General features: G+C 35.8%; 1 protein-coding gene across 1 annotated transcript in view; it reads right to left on the bottom strand.

The window, feature by feature from the left end:
* Positions 1–18,195, bottom strand: part of LOC121379097 (leucine-rich repeat serine/threonine-protein kinase 1-like) — a 76,974-nt gene that overhangs the window by 46,883 nt on the left and 11,896 nt on the right. The window contains exons 6-11 of the mRNA XM_041507565.1: positions 16,947–17,073; positions 12,731–12,881; positions 5,457–7,183; positions 2,477–2,753; positions 1,466–1,636; positions 829–974 (exon numbers count right to left, since the gene is read on the bottom strand). Of these exons, the coding sequence (XP_041363499.1) occupies positions 829–974; positions 1,466–1,636; positions 2,477–2,753; positions 5,457–7,183; positions 12,731–12,881; positions 16,947–17,073 (2,599 nt within the window). The remainder of the gene's footprint in view (positions 1–828; positions 975–1,465; positions 1,637–2,476; positions 2,754–5,456; positions 7,184–12,730; positions 12,882–16,946; positions 17,074–18,195) is intronic.

Raw genomic sequence — 18,195 nt, 5'->3', positions numbered from 1 at the left:
GGTGTTAACTTCTTTATCAAAAGTTTGGTGCACCTCAAACTTTGACCCAGTCGGAAGTTATTTGGTATACAAACATGTTACAAACAGTCCTCATACAAACATGTTACAAACAGTCCTCATACAAACAGTCCTCATACAAACAGTCCTCATACAAACATGTTACACAGTCCTCATACAAACATGTTACAAACAGTCATCATACAAACATGTTACACAGTCCTCATACAAACATGTTACAAACAGTCATCATACAAACATGTTACACAGTCCTCATACAAACATGTTACAAACAGTCATCATACAAACATGTTACAAACAGTCCTCATACAAACATGATACAAACAGTCATCATACAAACATGTTACAAACAGTCATTATACAAACATGTTACAAACAGACATCATACAAACATGTTACATATAGTGCTCACTTCAAGTATGGATCAACCAAACAGTCATCATACAAACATATCGATTCTGTAAAAACTTTTAAAATTATTTTCAAAACTGTCTAAACCCTAATGCCATGCAAACTGCTATCATAATTGTAATTGTGAACTACGTTTGAGTCCAGATTCAAAAGATTAATAAGCACATAAATTAAGATTCTGAATAATAGGAGGCACTTTATGTGATTAAATGAAAGCAAAAAGACTACCATGTTACCATGCTATAAATTAAGAGTGATACGGTATTTTGTAAATTACCCACACAATTGCTTTGAAAAAATACTTCTAAATGAAAAAAATACAACTTTCATCTCACAAATTAAGTTATAAGCTACATACTATTTAATACAACATGTGAGAATGACCCACAGCCTACTTACTCTTCAAATACTGACAACAGGAAACCTAGAATGTCTTTAACAGAACATGGTGAATTGCGTATAAAATCCTGAATTGCACCCTCCAGAGAGCAGCATTGAACCTCCAACTTCCATAACTGTTTCAGCATTCCAAGTCTTGGTGGAAGCTGAAAATTGAAATACCAAGTAACAAAACATAATGCAGAATTTTGTGTCATTACACTAATTTACTTCTTAATTGACAACACAAAGGCTTGATGGAAATTGAAATATGATTATAAATAAACACAAGACGCTGCATATACTGTCCTATCTATAGGAAAGTGCATACAAAAGATCGTTCACTACTTTTTAGTGTCGAAATAAGCATGCCTGTAACTTCATGTTAGATATCAAATATTCACACTTTAATATGTGTTGAGCTAGGTGTCAATATAAAAATACTGCTTTACTTTCTAAGCAGTAATGAAACTTTTATTACTCCAACCTTAAAGTAAAAGTAGGTCCATTCTCAAAATGATAATGGGGAATGAATTATATGCTTTCAACACTAACCAGAACAATCCACCACCTATAAATGAACAATTCATGTCCCTCTCTATACTCGCTCCCCCAAACACCTCTATCTCGCTCAGTCCATGTTATTTTTCAAACTTACTTCTTTTAATGCACGGTTACAATTCAGATACAAGACTTTGAGATTTGAATGCTCTCCAATTTCTGAAGGTAAAGAAGTCAGTGAATTTGAGCTGACATCCAATTCGCTGAGTTCTGGAAAGAGCAGACGACTCCGGATTTCTTCTATCTCCAAACCCAATGAGCAAGTCAACTGTAAAATAAAATTAAAATTTGCCCACAAAAGTACTATAGTAACATACATGTAGATGGGGAAAAAACAGCAATGTAATATACATATAATAATAATTAATTAATGTGGCCAGTGACCTTCTTCTCAAAAAATGTATGCCAGTATAAACGAATTCATGCACTCAGTTAAATGAAAAACATCACTCGACACATGAATACTTCCTGCTCCAAAAACAAAGTAAACTAATAAAAAGTAATTAGTAATATTGTATATTGCTGTGTATTATCGACTCCGTGGATAGACCAATAATACTCTTAATTTTCCCCTCAGTATCCGGTATAGAAAAGTTGGTATTATAAATAAGATAACTCAACTTTAATGTAGTTATAATAGAATCTATCACCGTTGTGAGGTATAGATATAAGGCTATTCCAACCAGAGGGACAAAATGTTTTTTGTGAGGGCCGAGGTTTACCGAATATGGGTCCAAGCTTACAATATCCGTGTCACGTGACACAACAAAGATGGATGACTTCATGTTTTTAGTAGATTAGCAGTTGGTGATTACAGCACTTACGTAATTTATTTTAAACTACAACTTCTTTTGACATGAAATAAAGGCATGCTTAATTTATTTTGTTCAATTTAAATACATTTTTAAATTGCTTTTCTGCTATTTTGTTTTGCAAATACGTGGATTTGGATACAATTTATAGGAAATGGTTTCAGTGTTTCAACAAAATTATATATTGCAATTAAACAAAATATTAGGTGGAACCAACTGCACTAATAATAATGTTTAAATTATTCAAATAATAAAAGTAATAATTATAATTAAAACATGTATTTTTGTTCCATTACATCTGAAGTTTCAGTAGGCGTCCGGTTGGGAAACATATCATCAGAGCTGGATGTGGCCGTTGACCCATGTCGCCGTTTCGCCTTCATCAGGGTAAGAAAGCGAAGTCTGTTGTGAGACACATTTAGCTTGTCGAGCTTCTTGAGAGCGGAGTGGTTGCGATGTTGACAACAACTCTGCTGAAGAAAGCCGGCCTGGCTGCTGTGTGATGAGGGGGAGGGCTGGGAGTCAGGGCTGCCTCTCACAGAGCTTGGCAACGACGACATAGCAAATGAACTTCTGGAAGAAGGGAGGAAAGAAATGTTTTATTTAACGATGCACTCAACACATTTTATTTATATTATATGGTATCGGACATATGGTTAAGGATCACACAGATATTGAGAGACGAAACCCGTTGTCGCCACTTCATGGGCTACTCTTTTCGATAAGCAGCAAGGGATTTTTTTATATGCACCATACCACATACAGGATAGTACACCAGTTGTGGAGCACTGGCTGAAACAAGAAATAGCCCAATGATCTCACTGATGGGAATTGACCCTAGATAAGGAGAGTGCTGTACCACTGAGCTTCTGGAAGAAAGTAATTCTTGTAAATCAATGTTTATACATGCAGGTACAAAGCATGTACTGTTCAAAGAAATCTTTTGTTTGATGACAATCCTGTATACTATTAAAATATACCGTAACTGTTTAAGTTAAATGTACTGTTCAAAGAAATCTTTTGTTTGATGACAATCCTGTATACTATTAAAATATACCGTAACTGTTTAAGTTAAATGTACTGTTCAAAGAAATCTTTTGTTTGATGACAATCCTGTATACTATTAAAATATACCGTAACTGTTTAAGTTAAATGTACTGTTCAAAGAAATCTTTTGTTTGATGACAATCCTGTATACTATTAAAATATACCGTAACTGTTTAAGTTAAATGTACTGTTCAAAGAAATCTTTTGTTTGATGACAATCCTGTATACTATTAAAATATACCGTAACTGTTTAAGTTAAATGTACTGTTCAAAGAAATCTTTTGTTTGATGACAATCCTGTATACTATTAAAATATACCGTAACTGTTTAAGTTAAATGTACTGTTCAAAGAAATCTTTTGTTTGATGACAATCCTGTATACTATTAAAATATACCGTAACTGTTTAAGTTAAATGTACTGTTCAAAGAAATCTTTTGTTTGATGACAATCCTGTATACTATTAAAATATACCGTAACTGTTTAAGTTAAATGTACTGTTCAAAGAAATCTTTTGTTTGATGACAATCCTGTATACTATTAAAATATACCGTAACTGTTTAAGTTAAATGTACTGTTCAAAGAAATCTTTTGTTTGATGACAATCCTGTATACTATTAAAATATACCGTAACTGTTTAAGTTAAATGTACTGTTCAAAGAAATCTTTTGTTTGATGACAATCCTGTATACTATTAAAATATACCGTAACTGTTTAAGTTAAATGTACTGTTCAAAGAAATCTTTTGTTTGATGACAATCCTGTATACTATTAAAATATACCGTAACTGTTTAAGTTAAATGTACTGTTCAAAGAAATCTTTTGTTTGATGACAATCCTGTATACTATTAAAATATACCGTAACTGTTTAAGTTAAATGTACTGTTCAAAGAAATCTTTTGTTTGATGACAATCCTGTATACTATTAAAATATACCGTAACTGTTTAAGTTAAATGTACTGTTCAAAGAAATCTTTTGTTTAATGACAATCCTGTATACTATTAAAATATACCGTAACTGTTTAAGTTAAATGTTCACCATACGGGGACACTATTTTAAAATCTTAGGTAACTGGAAATTGGTTCACATGATTTTTACCTACTATGTAACTTACTATGTAACTGATTGTTAGGTCACATGAATTAATTTTGCATAAGTGGCGAGTTCCCTAATCCTAACACACTTACACTGTGGTTCTGTACTACAATGGCAGTCAAAATGTATGTTAATCAAACTGATTTTACACTGGCATTGCTTTTATAATTTGAATTTTTGGATTATGTACACTAAATAAAAGTCAGACGATCCTTATAAGTTTGCAACTTATAATTTTTTAATTTAACAGTTTACCACGTATGCATTAGCAGTTTGCATGAACTTAAAGTTGCTTAACCGAGACATGACAATTCGTTTAAAATATTGTACCCTGCACCTTACTGTTATGATTTAAATCTTAAACATATTGTTAAAATATAACTTATGCCTTGAACCATAATCATATTGTTAAATTACTACGTGTGCAACTGTGGCAATTAACCATGGCAATCAGCAATGCTGTGGTGTCTTCATTTCTTCATAGCATTTATTTTGCTGTGAACCGGTCATTTTTTAAAATTAATTACATTGTTAAAGGGACATGCCTTAGTTTGCTGCAATTTTTAAGATGTTATAGACTAACAGAGACTTTTTAACGATTGTAATTACATATCAAATATATTTTTTCTGCATGAAATATTAGTGGCTGTATATTAAATGTGCTTTTGATCGTTCTAATATCTGTACTAGGTTCAATTTAATTTTATTTCCTAAAAACAATTTTTTCATACATACAAAATTATTTGAAGACAAAATCCAGTTTGGGCTTCTTACAAATATTAAGACGACCAAAAACACACTGAATATACAGAAACTGATATTCTAAAGAAGTTCAATCGTAGAAATATTTTATTAGTCAGAAACATCTTACAAGGCAGCAAACTCGGAAATGTACCTTTAAATTCACAATGCCCTGAAGCCTAGTAAACACAGGTGCAAAAAAGTGTAATTTGAAACCTCAGACATTTTCCTGCTTATTGGATGGGGCAACACTTTTGTTTACTAAAATGAATTTGTTTGATGTAGCTAATAGCAAACTGTAAGGAATTCCTTTTGCATGCATAGTATACTCATGTTTTATTATTAACCCTAACATAATTTGGGACACCGATGAAATATTTATACAACATACAACCTGAAGCCTAAACAGGGCTGGTCATAGCCAAATGGGCGACTCCATGAAGTGAGTGTTTCCAGATTGCAGTAGCTGAGATTGAGGTCAACCAGACTATCTGGCAGGTTACTCAGCATTCCTACAGAGTTGAGACAATTCTCCTGCAGGGAAAGAACCTCCAGCTGAGGAGCACAACAAGCCAGACACAGTGGGATCTCCGTAAATCTGTTCCTCGACAGATCCAGCTGTTGGATTCCAGTGTACTTCTGTCCCTCGGCATTACGCAACTCGCGATGATCTATCACGACTCCAGCATGCCAGCGATTAAAGTGTGGCACTGCATTTGTTTTCACAATACTGTGAACTGAATCAGTGTCACTTGTCTCTGTTTCTGATCTGTATCCAGGCACGAAATCACCGGTTGAGACGAAAGGAAGACATGACAGTTTGTTTCGAGACAGGTTTAGTGTGACAAGCATTGGAGCAGTCCACATATCTATGGGGATGTCCTTCAGTTCATTCTTCGACAGGTTGAGGTGTTTGAGTTTTGGAAGTTTGAACAGATATGAAGGGACAAGTTGAAGACAGTTGTCGTTGAGGTATAGCTCCTCTAGAACCATGGAACTACTTTCTATGTCCTCTTCACTAGGAAAAGCCTTGATCCTGTTGTCTGACGCATTGAGAACACAGAGTGAGAACAATTCAAATATGATCAGTGGTAGCTTTTCAAAGTTATTTTTCGATATATCGATCTTGGTTATTGCATAAAGTGGAAGACTGTTAACCCTCTGCATTGCTGGGTTATGCAAGTAGCATGCTTCTTTGAGAGTGCTTTCTGGAATGTCGCTGATTCCTCCAATGTTCTGCCAGTTGATGGCAACAGAGTGCAAAGGGAACAGTGCTCTGTGTTCAGCATCAAGAGAGCTTGAGCGATCAGAGAAACTGGTTACACCTGAGCCCATGTTGAGCTGAGAATACCACCTCAGTTTCAACTCTGATTTGTTTATGATACGGGTAAGATCTCGGGATGATTTGTGCTGTAACAGCAGCTGCTGGATGGTGTGGTTGCCTCTTTGTGTTGCCTCAAACATCACAGCATTGTCCACATCTTCAGCACCATGTTCCATCATTAGTCGGAACAGATCTGTATCACCTTTGCTGAGGGTGAAGCTGAGTAATGAAACAGAGCTGTCCTTAAACTGAACGGCCATCTTGATGTCTGCCCCAGCTTTCAGCAGTGCCTCTGCAATGTTGCAATGCTGACCCTCAATAGCCAGATGCAGAGCTGTGTGGCCAGCATTGGTGACATGGTTCACATTAACTGGATGAACCGTCTCCAGCTTACTCCTGGAAGAACCACCTTGCATGGAACTCTGAGGAGAGGGGGGTCCATCAGTCCTGTGAGAGTCTTGGTCCTTCAGACCTGCCTCATCATTCCTGCAAGAACCTGTTCGTCCTGCATCGGGATCAGTATTAACTGAAAAATCAAGAAGAATCTGCACAACATTCAAATAGCCCTTCTCACTAGCAAGATGCAGAGCTGTTCGTCCATTGAAATCTCCTTCATTGATATCTATACTTGACCAGTAGCACAGTCCTGAGACCCGGTCCCGATGCTGCCAGCAGAAATCGTTTCCATATGGGAATTGGAGCAGACATCTCACGGCATCAGCCATTCCACATGCAGCAGACTTGTGCAGTGGGAGCTGATGATCAACTGTGCGCATCAGAATCTGTTCTGGAAACTTCTGCGAAAAGAAGAAGAAGCAATTGTTAGCCATGAAACTAAACATGCAATGGAAATATTAAATGATTTACAGGTAGATACTTATACAACATAAAGAATGTGTCAATAACAGCAAAACAGGGTTCGAATTTAATGACAGCACCAATATGGTAATTGCCGTAACTCTGATATGAACTGCCTATGTTAAGGTCTTTACCTATGACTAAAAATTTGCACTTTGCTCATGTAAAAACATTTTAAAATTCCCATATAGGTAACAAATTCTTAGGTTCATGCCCTGCAAAGTATTTGTTAATTTTACCTTCATTATTTAGCTGGCAGTTGAGTTTGAGATGAATAACATTGTTATGTTCAGTATAAAAACACCTAGCTAGGTCAGCACACTAAAACACTAAGCCTTTCAATATTAGGTTTGAAAAACATCTTAAACACTAAGCCTTTCAATATTAGGTTTGAAAAACGTCTTAAACACTAAGCCTTTCAATATTAGGTTTGAAAAACGTCTTAAACACTAAGCCTTTCAATATTAGGTTTGAAAAACTTCTTAAATAACGTAAAGCACACACATTTCCTTGTAGACATGGAATAAACCAATTTAGACCAGTCTGTAGAGAGCTTGCCTGAGCTGCATGGGTCATAGGATTGAACCTTCTTTGTGTATACAATGTGACTAGTATATCGAAGGCTGTGCTAATACAATGTATGTGCTGTACGGTCTATGGAAAAGTACATATAAAAGGTCCCATGGTGCTAATAGAAATATATAGAGGGTTTCCTATTAAAACTAAATGAGCGTTACCAAAGGTTTGGCATCCAGGACCTGATGATCAATTAATCAATGTCTTCTAGTGATCTCACTAAACTCTCTCCATGGCCGTCTATAACTGTATATGTGTCTTAGAATAAAATACACTGAATTGGGGATTTAGTCAGAACATACATATCCAATCTTTACAAAAAAATGTTGTCTACTCTTTGAGAAAATGAGAGTCCTGGTTTTTGGGGGGAAAGTGGAGGGTGATGGTGGAGGATGACATTTACTAAGAGTGATGCAAAGCTTTAAAACTTAAATAAATAAAACTACCATCTTCTCAGGTTTTTTTTGCATTTTTAAAAGCATTTAAATAGTTTGTCTAAAAGCCATAACTTTGGACATATAATCAGTTCTGGTTGTGAACATATATGCACCTGATAACAAGATCATTTTATTTTATCCAATATACATGTATGGCTACTCTGGGAATTATCCAGAATTTTTTGCCATGGTTCCATGTCTGATGGCATTGGGAAAATTAGTGCAAGTAAATCATACCTGGGATAATTTTTCAGGCCACTGAATCACACAAAAATAATCAAATATATATATTGGGGATTTTTAGCACAGGAATTGTAAATTTTCAGTACCACTTTCTGTTGGGAAAGAGACTATGTTCAGACCCACAGAATGCCTGCATAAATCCCTGTTACTATATAGTCATAAAAACAACAAAACTACTGGCAGTTTCACCCAGTGCATAAAACATTGTGTGGTTATCTTCATCATATACCTCCAAATAATAATTTTAAAATACCCCACTGTTATGGTCAGAAAAAACAACAACCCAGTAATATCATCAGTGAAATTAAATGTATGCTACATTATGATGAATATAAAAGAAAATATAAATTTAATGAATATCTGTCATAATTAATTGAAAGCATGTTTTATTCACAAACATTTCCACTTAACTACTAAGACTTAGCTTATATATAACAAGTTTTTTTGAAGAAATAAAAACATGGAATGAAGTGGAACTAAAAGTGTAGGGCTGCCATGTTTACATGTGTACACGGTATTGTTTTATTTAGGACATCTAAGTATTTACAAAATTGGTAAAAGCTTAACAATAAATATCAAGTGTTAAAGGGACAGACCCTAGCTAGTTTCAGCCTGTGAAAATTAACACTAAGTTTAGTTAATCTACAAACCTGTAACACATTTGGATAAAGTTACAATTCAGTTAAACATTAGTCTGTGACTTTGAAATAGTGAAATACCCTCTAAAAATAGACTAAAACTTGACTCCATAACCGTTACTTCTCAGAAGCATGTGTGTTTTTAAAAATATGAGAAATGTTTTTTGGTGATATTAAAAACACCAGGATGACCAAAAACACTTCGAATGTATGGAAATGCATAATCTAAACAATAAAATTTAAGTAAATTATGATTTCAGTACCAAACGGCTCTAATAGTCAAAACTATGCCTTAGTGTTTAAAAACAAGGGTATGTCCCTTTAAGATAACACCAAAATGCTAAAAATAATAATCTAATATTGCTGGGTTTTTAATCATAATTTTTTTTAGATATGGAATCATAATGTACTAGATGATTGTTATGATTCATGAATAGTGTCAACAACAGATTGAGTATACAGTCAAACCTGTATATAACGACCACTCAAGGGACCCAGCAAAAGTGGCCATTATGGACAGGTGATCATTATATACAGGTAAATAAAAACACATATGAAATAGTTTACTATGTACATGTAGGCTACTACTAAACTGGAATGCATAAAAGTAACAATAGTCATTTAAAAAATTAAAAACAAGAGGGAGAAAATAATATAAATAATTTTTACTCCATAAAGGCATAACTTGAACATCTTTTATTTAACGTCACTCTATTATTCATGTTTAAAAAAAAAAAATTATCATTGATTGCTTTCCACTGCATTCTGCACACACTGATTTAACACATTCTTCCATATTCACTGCCGCTGAAGGTATGCTGTACTTGTCGTGAAACAGTCAAAATTCTTTCAGGTAATTTATATACTGGTCAGCTATCTTCGTCCTATTTTTTTTTATAACTTTAAGTCTCTGTTCTAACGTTAACGCCATATGATATTTGGGAGGCATTTTGGATACAAACGCTCTCAGTAATAAACTGTATCGAACTAGCATATGGATATGTGCATGTGTGGAATTCTGTCATTACTTGAGAGATTATGATACTTTCCTATTTTTTTATTTTATGTAACCGCTAATCTATCTTATCAGTATTAGCTTTGCCCATGTGTAATGGCTGAACAAGCATCGTGAAAGCTCTTTACTCTTTGTGTATAACAATGGCGGCGGCAATCACACACCTTGCAATACACTACCTATCAGTGTGGGTGAGTTGGATGTAAGCTCTGTCTCAGCATTACTGTAACCAATGACAAGTCGCCTTTCCGATGGCTGACAACATTACACAGAACTCGGATGCAAATACGATGGATAATGCACTGGAGCGTGTAGCTCAAACATAAGTAAAACAAAGACTCTATTCTCAGTGTTAAGGACAGGAAAATATATGCATATACCTTGTGGCCATTATGGCAAGTTTAATTGTCCATTTTGGTAAAAAAAACCCATTAGTGGTCAATGTATTTTGTGGCCGTTATAGCAGGTCTAACAATTCATTTTGGTCCAAAATTAGTGGCCGATGGCTGCATTGGACAGGTGACCATTATATACAGGTAAAATAAAGAAGAAAACAGCATTGGGTGGGATTTATGGTGACCGTACGTTATATACAGGTGGCCGTTAGACCAGTCTATACTGTATTTTAGTTTTGTTATAGTTTATCCTGTCACTGTATTAGCAGATGAAGATGATGACAGATTAAAGTCACATGATGTGGAGATGTCATAAAACAATTACTTTATGTGACTCAATTGTACAATATAGTTGAGTTAAACAGGAATAAAATAATATTTTTCCTCACTTTATAATGCATTATAGGATTAAGTCATAAAATATCAGCTTTATCCTGCGCTAGTTGAATGGGAATTGTCCTCCACAGGATAAAGTTGATACCCTACATCATTAACTATTCTCAAAGTATCAACGTCATATCGTGAAATATAACTTCAAGATGACCCCAGTTGCATTGTTATCCAGGAAATAATCCAATGTTTTAGTACATTTATTCGACTGTTTTATGCAAAAATATAATTTATTTGATTTAACCAGCGATAAAATCAGGCTGGTGACAAAAAAGAGAAAAAAAGATGAATAAAGATTGCAAGTGGAAACCCAATATACTTCACTTTTCAACTTTGGTTTCATGAATTTTGTAAAGTTAAGGTATGGTATATATAATATTATTTAATAAACATTATTCCTAGATAGTATGAACTATTTGTCAAATTTTATATCTATATTGATTAACTAGTAGTTAAATGTTAGGTCATTTAAATGTATGGGGGTGGGACATATCCAGGTGGTAAAGCACTAGTTTGATATGCGGTCGGTTCGGGATTGATCCCTGTCAATGGGCCCATTGGGCTATTTTTCAATCCAGCCAGTGCACCACGACTGGTATATCAAAGGCTGTGGTATGTACTATCCTGTCTGTGGGATGGTGCATATAAAAAATCCCTTGCTACTAATGGAACAAATGTATCGGGTTTCCTCTCTATGACTGTGTCAAAATGACCATATGTTTGACATGCAACAACCGACGATTAATACATCAATGTGCTCTAGTGGTGTCATTAAACAAATCTAAATTTTTTTTTTTTTTTATTTAAATGTATCATTTCATTTAATAGGTATTGTTTAAACGTTCACAATATTTTGTTAACATATCACAGCCTACAAGTAATAAACTGTCAATAAATGGTTACATATGAAGCAAAATGCTTATCCTTTTCCAGTTGCTTAGGCTCTGTGTTTTATTTGTGAAGGTCCAACAATGGCAAGATGGCATTTCTACCCCACTCACAATGCAAAGTTGTAAACGTAAAACAACACTTGTAATGTATAAAAATTAGTATGAAACTTACTAGTATTTTAATCTCAAAGTTGCTTTATAAAGCTGCAATAAAACCTAAAATATATGTATCATATGGAGTAATAAAAATACAGACTTATCCAGACTCAGACTGGTAATAATACACGAGACCAGCACTTCTCCGACCACTTCTCCGGTCATCTAGGACAGAAGTAGTTGTGTTGGTTTTATCAGTATGAGACTATTAACTACATATGGTATTTGTTTAAAGGCATACTGTCACAGATTTAAGGACCTTATTTCTCTAAAAATGGATAATAAATGAAAATTAGATTAATTGTTGGAAACCAAATCTAGCTATCGCATCACCGTAACTGAACCATGATGGAGTAAAATCCATGTCAACCCTCTTGGCAATTTTAGTTTTTGAATTATGGACCATTGCCATAATTCAATTATTGTTTACAAAATATCATTAATAAATGGAGTGTGGTGGTTATGAAGATGATTGAATAAAGTACATTTAGAGACAAATAAAATTATTTTTGTTCAGGTAATACTTTGTTAGACCATTAAATAGGTCAGTGATCTGTGACAATATGCCTTTAAGAAGCAAATAATGCAACTTAGAGGGCAAATTAACTTTTGTACTAATTTTTCCATGTTTTTATGTAGTTTCGTATTTAAACCAATTTCAAGAATCTTCACTTGGGCTTGTCCAGGAAAGTATTATCTGATTATTGTGTCATCAAGTACCTACTGTGGTTAGCCTCACAATGTACCTTGAGGAGAAGCTCAATAAGAGGCACGTTGCCGTGTTCACAGGCAATATGCAGCGGTGTATATCCAGTCTCTTCATGGGCAAGCTGTGTGGCCTGTTCATGGAAACTAAGCAGTTTCTTCACTATCTCCAAGTTCCCAAGCTTACAAGCACTGAAAAATACAAAAAGGAACTTACAAGAAAAATTGTCTTCAATCAGTTGGCTACAAGATGCCAAATACATGTACCACAAGGGAATTGTGACATAGTGGAAGTCTACTCTAATATCCAATTTAAGTCCAAGTACACTTGGGCACACACCACAGTCCAGGATAAGGGTTAACAGCTGGTGAGAGAGAAGTCATCTACATCTCCAATCAGGTGCCATGCAGAACATGCACCTAGAATCTACCAGCCTTTAAACCGATGGCTTATCAACTGTGCCACCAAGACTGGTGATCTTTTTCATTAGGCCTAACATTAGAGAGATTTTATTATGCTCTTTATTAAAACCCCAATTATGAAGGACATTATTTACCATGGACCTGTAGACTCCCCACCCCCAGTTGTGAAGAAAATGAATTTCTATGGATATGTACACCCTGTTGTGAAGGACATTATTTACCAATTACCTGTAGACTCCCCACCCCCAGTTGTGAAGAACATTAATTACTATGGATATGTACACCCTGTTGTGAAGGACATTATTTACCATGGACCTGTAGACTCCCCACCCCCAGTTGTGAAGAACATTAATTACTATGGATATGTACACCCTGTTGTGAAGGACATTATTTACCATGGACCTGTAGACTCCCCACCCCCAGTTGTGAAGAACATTAATTACTATGGATATGTACACCCTGTTGTGAAGGACATTATTTACCATGGACCTGTAGACTCCCCACCCCCAGTTGTGAAGAACATTAATTACTATGGATATGTACACCCTGTTGTGAAGGACATTATTTACCATGGACCTGTAGACCCCTAGATACATGTAATTATATTTTATTTTAAAACAATTGGTGGAATCAATTTTACAAAATATTAGATATATATTTGACTAAACTAATGTGCATGTGCTTATAAATTTAAAAAGGTTGCCTGTCTGACAAGATGACAGCAAAAGAACCCTCCTGGTTTGTGGTGATGTTAGCCGGTTGGAACAGCAGTATTCTGACCATTGCTTGGACCCTAGTACTGTTCTGAAGCTCATTACATGTATTTACCAAGACTCTGCAGACACCAGTTATGAAGGACATATATTTACCAAGACTCTGCAGACCCCTGTTATGAAGGATATATATTTACCAAGACTATTTAGACCCCTCTTATGAGGGACATATATACCAAGGCTCTGTAGACCCCTGTTATGAAGGACATATATACCAAGGCTATGTAGACCCCTGTTATGAGGGACATATATATCAAGGCTCTGTAGACCCCCGTTATGAAGGACATATATATCAAGGCTCTGTAGACCCCTGTTATGAAGGACATATATATCAAGGCTATGTAGACCCCTGTTATGAAGGACATATATATCAAGGCTCTGTAGACCCCCGTTATGAAGGACATATATATCAAGGCTATGTAGACCCCTGTTATGAAGGACATATATATCAAGGCTATGTAGACCCCTGTTATGAAGGACATATATATCAAGGCTCTGTAGACCCCTGTTATGAAGGACATATATATCAAGGCTATGTAGACCCCTGTTATGAAGGACATATATATCAAGGCTCTGTAGACCCCCGTTATGAAGGACATATATATCAAGGCTCTGTAGACCCCCGTTATGAAGGACATATATATCAAGGCTCTGTAGACCCCTGTTATGAGGGACATATATATCAAGGCTCTGTAGACCCCTGTTATGAGGGACATATATATCAAGGCTCTGTAGACCCCCGTTATGAAGGACATATATACCAAGGCTATGTAGACCCCTGTTATGAGGGACATATATATCAAGGCTCTGTAGACCCCCGTTATGAAGGACATATATATCAAGGCTCTGTAGACCCCTGTTATGAAGGACATATATACCAAGGCTATGTAGACCCCTGTTATGAGGGACATATATATCAAGGCTCTGTAGACCCCCGTTATGAAGGACATATATATCAAGGCTCTGTAGACCCCCGTTATGAAGGACATATATATCAAGGCTCTGTAGACCCCTGTTATGAGGGACATATATATCAAGGCTCTGTAGACCCCTGTTATGAGGGACATATATATCAAGGCTCTGTAGACCCCTGTTATGAAGGACATATTTACCAAGACTATGTAGACCCCCGTTATGAGGGACATATATACCAAGGCTATGTAGACTCCCGTTATGAAGGACATATTTACCAAGGCTCTGTAGACCCCCGTTATGAGGGACATTATTTACCAAAGCTCTGCAGACCCCAGTTATGAAAGATAATTATTTATGAAGGCCCTGCAGACGACAGTTATGAAGGCCATTATAATTACATATATTTGCCAAGGTCCTGTACACCCCAGTTAAACCTGAGGAGATGGCTCTACTACCTTGAGATCCAGAATAAATATGTAATCATACACGCCAACCTGAGGAGAAGGCTCTACTACCTTGGGATCCAGAATAAATATGTAATCATACACGCCAACCTGAAGATAAAGCTCTACTGCCTTGAGATCCAGAATAAATATGTAATCATACATGCCAACCTGAGGAGAAGGCTCTACTGCCTTGAGATCCAGAATAAATATGTAATCATACACGCCAACATGAGGAGATGGCTCTACTACCTTGAGATCCAGAATAAATATGTAATCATACACGCCAACCTGAGGAGATGGCTCTACTACCGTGAGATCCAGAATAAATATGTAATCATACACGCCAACCTGAGGAGAAGGCTCTACTACCTTGAGATCCAGAATAAATATGTAATCATACACGCCAACCTGAGGAGATGGCTCTACTACCTTGAGATCCAGAATAAATATGTAATCATACACGCCAACCTGAGGAGAAGGCTCTACTACCTTGAGATCCAGAATAAATATGTAATCATACACGCCAACCTGAAGATAAAGCTCTACTGCCTTGAGATCCAGAATAAATATGTAATCATACACGCCAATGAGGAGAAGGCTCTACTACCTTGAGATCCAGAATAAATATGTAATCATACACGCCAACCTGAGGAGATGGCTCTACTACCTTGAGATCCAGAATAAATATGTAATCATACACGCCAACCTGAGGAGAAGGCTCTACTACCTTGAGATCCAGAATAAATATGTAATCATACACGCCAACCTGAAGATAAAGCTCTACTGCCTTGAGATCCAGAATAAATATGTAATCATACACGCCAATGAGGAGAAGGCTCTACTACCTTGAGATCCAGAATAAATATGTAATCATACACGCCAACCTGAGGAGATGGCTCTACTACCTTGAGATCCAGAATAAATATGTAATCATACACGCCAACCTGAGGAGAAGGCTCTACTACCTTGAGATCCAGAATAAATATGTAATCATACACGCCAACCTGAAGATAAAGCTCTACTGCCTTGAGATCCAGAATAAATATGTAATCATACACGCCAATGAGGAGAAGGCTCTACTACCTTGAGATCCAGAATAAATATGTAATCATACACGCCAACCTGAGGAGATGGCTCTACTACCATGAGATCCAGAATAAATATGTAATCATACACGCCAACCTGAGGAGAAGGCTCTGCTACCTTGAGATCCAGAATAAATATGTAATTGTACCAACCTACCTGAAGATAAGGCTCTACTGCCTTGAGATCTAGAATAAATATGTAATTATATATATAGTACGTCCAGCAAAATAAAAACAACAACAATAAGTTACTACAGTTTAGATATCTAACAAATGTATAATAATAGACTGGATCACTTGTACACTGTCAGGCAATATATCAGTAGTCTGATGATCAGATGGAAATTAACAAAACCAAAAACCAAGCAGACATGTCCATGTCTGTCTGTCTGTCTCTCTCTCTCCCTCTTTCAAATGTGCAAGTTAGGTCATTCATAAAACATGTTTGCTTTAATTTATATTTCTGCTTATTTCCAACAGACGATTTTCTGTCACACACTTCAGCTCCCTGGGCTGTCTGGGTTTTAGCTCATGAGTTGGTTAACTTACAGCAAACAAACATATTTCATGGATGGCCTGAGTATTTTCTGCGACCAATCAAAACATTTCCCCTACCTGCAGAGAGCTGGGAAGCTATCACCAGGTGGTTGGGTGACAACATATTTAATATCTTCAGCTTTATTCTCATTCAAAGCTTGCAGAATGACATCAACATCCCGTCTTGTCAAAGCAATGTACAGCTCTAGAAAAAAGTTTTGGGATTACAAGTTGAAAAGAAAAAGAAGAAAAAATTATTATACTACATGTAATTTAAAATTATACAAAACAGTATTTGTAGAAACATTTGCATGGGTGTTCAGTCCTTGACTTTTGAAAAACAAAGGCAAGTGAAAAATCACAGACCTCAAAATAATTAGGCGAGTAATTAAAATAATAAGGCGAGTGAAAACCAAGCATTATTAATTTATGAATTAATTGGTACATGTAAATGCAAAGACATATGTTGCAAAAATGAACCAATAAACAAATAATATTTTTTCTTCTAATTTTATGTTGTTTGGTTCATTAGTGCAGTCTGACTTCTTTTCCCTTTCAGGAATGGAGTTATAATTCATTAAACAGTTTCAGGAGTAGTACCACAGAAATATAATTATGACATACACTGATGCCGACAATTTGATTTTTTAATTACAATATGTACTATTCAGATAATTTGATGCACACAATCATAGATACCTTTTCAGTGTCAGATGGTTTGATGAACGTGCAGCTAAATGTGTAGGAATCAACTTGTCTCGAATTTCATTATTATGTACAACGAACATGATTAGGGTAGTTGGGATGGGAAAAAACCCACTGGTTCTGAGGAGGTGGTTCATGAACTATGACCCAAGCATCTCAGGTGTGCACTACTGACTCATATCATTAAAACATTTTTTTAAATAACTCGTAGGCATACAATTAGTTCAATTGATAGTGTTGGTTGGGACATTGACATTCATGTGGCATTTTTAATTCAACAATTATGCAACCAGTCTCCCTCCCTCAACATTTTGTAACACGTCATTTGACCTACTGCTACAAGTTACGAATGGCTCTGACATCTGTCAAGTCAGCGTTACATCATTGATCTAGAACGGCTCCAATGTTGTTGATATAAAAATATACAAACTCTGACAAAATCTGTCATTACAAAGGATTTTATTCCAAAACGTGGGATGCCATAATAAAAGTAATACGCCCCTATAATTGTCGACACCATCATCAATGTGTAATAAGTTGTCAACTAGACCAGCATGTGCTTGCAGAGTTCCAAGAGTAAAACTAATCTGACCCCGATAGCTCTGATTGGACAATATGCCAC

This window comes from Gigantopelta aegis, chromosome 8, assembly GCF_016097555.1.
Source record: "Gigantopelta aegis isolate Gae_Host chromosome 8, Gae_host_genome, whole genome shotgun sequence".
Taxonomy (NCBI): Eukaryota; Metazoa; Mollusca; class Gastropoda; order Neomphalida; family Peltospiridae; genus Gigantopelta; species Gigantopelta aegis.
This window is presented reverse-complemented; position numbering and strand designations above follow the sequence as displayed.